The sequence below is a fragment of the Drosophila tropicalis genome, unplaced genomic scaffold, assembly GCF_018151085.1.
Source record: "Drosophila tropicalis isolate 14030-0801.00 unplaced genomic scaffold, ASM1815108v1 contig_878, whole genome shotgun sequence".
NCBI classification, from domain to species: domain Eukaryota; kingdom Metazoa; phylum Arthropoda; class Insecta; order Diptera; family Drosophilidae; genus Drosophila; species Drosophila tropicalis.
This window is the reverse complement of record NW_027173374.1, coordinates 12,736,943-12,741,603: the sequence shown is the minus strand read 5'-3', so window position 1 is coordinate 12,741,603 and position 4,661 is coordinate 12,736,943. Positions and strand designations below refer to the sequence as shown.

Here is a 4,661-nt window from a genome sequence, read left to right as displayed (position 1 = left end):
TTCGCACAGGAACAGCAACCAGAAAATGTTTATGACTCTCAATTGGCTTAGGGGCATAGACAAGAGCGTCCAAGTCCTGTCCAAAGTGAATTTTACTAGTTAATGTTGATGAAATTATATTATAGTTTGTTTGCATTAGAATGCCGTTTTGGAAAAAGGTCGAAAAATCTAACTTACAGAGAAGCAAATTATCAGCATTATTCTCTATTCTTACTAAGACCTAGAAACTTTCATTAGAATATTTGAATCAATTATTGAAATTTATCAGCGAAACTAAACCAATTGAATCTTTAAGGCCAGTAATTTTGATTTACGTTTTCTTACCAAATCCATTAAATGATGTATTGAAATAAGTTTTTAATTGGATACTGCCTTATAAAGCCACAGCCTGTCGGTGACATTGTGGAACAAGTTGAACAGGTGAGCTAATTAAATATTATTTATTGACAATTATCATAAGATTTTCAATTTGGCCAAAAAGTTGGGGTGTCAAGCTGCTTATCGGTGACATCATTAATATGAATTTATTGTTTTTGATTGCCATCTAGTGGGGCCTTTGAAATGGAAAACAATTGTTGGTAATGATTCATTCATTTTCACATTCAGCTGAGCTGTCGGCGGCGTCGTCATCATCATCATCTTCATCTCCTTCCTTGCTGTTTACCCATTGTCAAATGCTAATTTCTACAAAATGAAAATTTCGCCATGCTGGCATTAAATGTATTCCTCTACTGCTTTGTCGAGGAGTAGGGAAGGCCCACATTGGTAGCTAGGGAAATGTGTCTGAAGCCTGGCTCAGTGCAATTTATTTTACATTTTATGTTGCTGTGTCCAAAAATAGCAGCGAGTGGATTTGTTATGGTTTTCATGAATATTATCAAATGACAGCGAGTAATGAAACCCATTTTTTTTAATTTGAAGTTTTACAATCTGACTTAAAGTGGTTTTATTTCAATGAAATTTTTTAAATACGGCTACTCTAGTTTTGTTTTGGTGCCCCGAGAATTTTCTCAATTTCACATAGTCTATCGAGTACTTGCTGATTGCGTGCCTTTTGATCTTTCAACTTTTCGCCAATGGCGTCTAATGTTGCTGCTATTGCTAGCAAGGACACATCGGTTGTTCGTAGATCCCTTAGCAATGGCGTTATCTTGGCCACCGGAACTGAGGCTGCATCTGGATTTGGAGATGAAGAAACCTCAGACGCTTCTGATTCTTTTATTGGTTCAGATTCATCAGGCTTAGAACTTTCGCCATCTGAAACTGTTGCTGCAACAACTGGTTGTTCGGTAGATTCAGGAGGAGATTCTAAAATCTCCACTGCGGCAACATCTGATTCTGCTACAGCTTCAATGGCAGTAACAGTTGAGTCAAGAGAAGGCACCGCAGTGTCCCCGGTACCGGCAACAACTGGTTCAGGCGTTGGTTCTAATGTTTCTGGAGCTGTGGAAGCTGGCTCAGGTAAAGGTTCTGAAGCTTCTACAGATGCGACAACCGGCTGAGATGTTGGTTCTACAGATGCAGCAGCAGCGGCAACTAGCTCTGGAGTCGGTTGTGAAGCTTCAGCAGCGGCAACAACTGTATCAGGCGGTGGATCTAAAGATTCTGCAACAGCAACAACTGGCTCTGGCGTTGGTTTTGAAGATTCTACACTGGCAACAACAGGCTGAGGAGTTGCATCTATTGGTTCTGCAACGGCGGCAACTATCTCCGACGTTGGTACTGTTTCAGCAGGGGCAACAACAGGCTCGCACGTTGTTTCTACAGAATCAGCAGCGGCAACAACTGGCACAGGCGTTGAATCTGTAGATTCTGCACCGGCAACAACTGGTTCTTCAGCAACGGCGACAACTGGCTCAGGAGATGCTTCTAAAACTTCTACAGAGGTGACAACTGGCTCTGGTGTTGGTTCTATAGTTTCCACAACGGCAACAACTGGCTCAGGCGATGCTTCCAACAACTCAGCAGCGAGGGCAACTGGCAGAGGCGTTGATTCCAAAGTTTGAACGACTGGAGCTAATGCTTCTGGAGCTGGTTGTGCTTCTGAGTTCTCCGCAGCAATCGGTACCGCCTCTGCCTGCTTTGACGTCTCCGATGCAACTGCATCTGTGGCAGCTTGTGATTCTGTGGCTTCAGCAGCAAGAGTTTCCGGTTGCGAAGCAGTTGGTGTGGGTTCTACTGACTCGATTGTTGCAGCTGGCTCAGAAATAGGCTGATCTGTCTCCACAACAGCAACATCAGGTTGTAATGATTCCGCAGCAGCAGTCACAGGCTCTGGAAGATCTACATTAGTTACTTCAGATAGTGTTTGAGGAGCAGCAACGCATGATTCACAGTTTGGGGCGTCTTCTACTTCAGGTACTGGTACCACTATTTCAGCAACTGTTTCTGCTACTGTTTCAGGTTGGGCATTTGCGACGGCATTCACAACAGGTTCCAAGGTCTCGGGAATTTCGCTTGCTTCTGCTGCCGCCGGCAATGGTGGTTGAATCGGAGTCTCCTCAGCCACTACGACGGGATCTGGCGCTACAGCACTAACTGTCGTGCTGACAGGTTCTATTATCGGCGCTTCTTGTGTCACAGGCTCCTCGAACGCTGTGGGAGCAGGTACCGTATCCGGTGGTACTCCGGTGTCCTCCAGAACGACAGCAGCGTTTATTGGCTCTATAAGAGTTTCGGGGATAAGAACTGGTGGCTGAATAGCTTCAAGAATTGGTTCTGGGACAACTTCAGGAGTCGGAGCGGCAGTAACAGGTTCCACAGCGCTTTGGACGGGCGCAGGATCTTCAATTTGAACGGGAGATGATTCAGCGATGGCTAGTGCCTCGGTGGCAGGAACATTTGCAACAGGAATCGGAGTTGCCACCACTGGCTTTGGTGGCGGTACAGGAGGTTGATTCACAGGTAGAGGTGCCGCCACAGGAGAAGTAGCAGCTGGCAGTGGTGCGGCAACAACTGAAGTTGCTGCTGGAGTAGCATCTGCAATTGGGGGAGCTGTCTGCGGCACAACTTTAACTTGGGCTGGCACATCTGCAACAGGTGGTGGAACAACATCTGCGACTGGAGCTGGTGCAGGAGCGACAATAGGAGCTGGTGCGGGGGCGACAACTGGAGCTGGTGCGGGGGCGACAACTGGAGCTGGTGCGGCGACGAGAACTGGAGCTGGTACGGTGGCTACAAGTGCAACTGCTGTGGGTGCAACAACTGGGGCAGTTGCTGACGTGGCGACAATTGGAACCGTTGTGGGGGCGACAACTGGAGGAACAACTGGAGCAACAACTGGAGCTGCTGTAGGGGTGACAGCCGGAGTTGCTTGGGGAGTGGCGATTGGAGCTGCTTCAGCAACTGCAACTGGTTGCGATACAACTGAAGCTGGAGTTGCTGGAAGGACAATAACTGTTTGCGTTACAGTGGCAACAGGAGCAACTGGAACTGAGGCGGCGACTGGAACAGCTGCCGGTACAGGAGATGCTGTTGCAGCTGCTTCTTGCGGAACAGTTGCAACTTGCGGTGTGGAAGCAACTGGACTTGCAGTTCCTGCAATTGGTTGCGGTGCTGCGGCAACTGGAGTCGGGACTGGCGCCGGAACCGCAACAGGTACTACAGCTGCTGCTTGCGGTGTAGGTGTCGCAGCCACTACTTGTGGTGCGGCTGCAACTGGCACTGGAGTCGCAGCAACTGATGGTGCTGCCTGTGCAGTTGTAATAGCTGCTGGTACCAACTGGGGCGTTGGTTCCATTTTAATAATAGACTTTTAGACTTTTTCCTAAGAATTAAATCAAAAAACTTAACCCTTTTGACTCTATTTAAGACATTTGTTCCTTCCACCTTAAGATTCTCAAACTCAAAGTCATGCCCAGAAGCAACTAAACCAAAAGGAAAAGAAAACACGAAAAAAACGGTTGAACAATGCCCTTGAATTGGGTTGTTGCCTTGAAGAACCCACGGACCTTGATTTTACGTTAAACACAAAAAGAGAAAAAGGTGAAAAGAACAGAAGAGCCAAATACCCGAATGGTGGAACAACAAACAAAGGTTGTTTTTCTTTAGTCCCTTTTAAGCAATCGATAATTTTAATTGATTTTTTCTGCATAGGCGACACTTTGGCGGCGTGCCAAAAAGAAACATAATTAGTGGCTCTTATAAGATTTGTAAGTGTTACAAATATGTATTAAAATATTGAAATGGAAAGAGCTTGCTCGGTCAGTGCATTCAAATTGCTTGAAAGGACTAAGGACTTAGCGGTCAATAGAGGGCTGAACACGTCCTAATGTTGATTAAATCGCCCTAAACATTCTCTGAATCATTTCTATCCCGCTGTCCGTAATCTATGCTCTGTACCGATATGAGAACTCGTTCTCTCTGTAGATACTAGAACAACCTTTTGCTTGGAAAACACGCGTTTAACTGGCCAGTTGGATAAATATGGTAATATGTTTTCACCTCTTGTCGTTAGTTAAGCGAAGTCCAACAACTGCCCATTGAGAATGACAAACTAAATGAAAATGTTGCAATACTTGGCATAGTTGCCATCAATGAATTTAAGCCGATTAAAGCCAAAATAGAAGAAAAGAAAACCAGACCAGAATCGAAAATACATGCATATGCATTTTGTCAATTCCAAAAAGGTGATATGCTTTGAATTTATATCGTTTATGCTA

At 45.4% G+C, this 4,661-nt stretch overlaps 1 protein-coding gene across 1 annotated transcript; it reads right to left on the bottom strand.

The window, feature by feature from the left end:
- Window positions 1–484: 484 nt before the first annotated feature.
- On the bottom strand, window positions 485–4,398 carry Cpn (Calphotin). The gene is made up of 2 exons (XM_068301015.1): window positions 4,342–4,398; window positions 485–3,766 (listed from the first exon to the last, which is right to left on the bottom strand). The coding sequence occupies exon 2, from the start codon at window positions 3,737–3,739 to the stop codon at window positions 980–982; it is 2,760 nt and encodes a 919-aa protein (XP_068157116.1). The 5' UTR covers window positions 3,740–3,766; window positions 4,342–4,398; the 3' UTR covers window positions 485–979.
- Window positions 4,399–4,661: the final 263 nt, after the last annotated feature.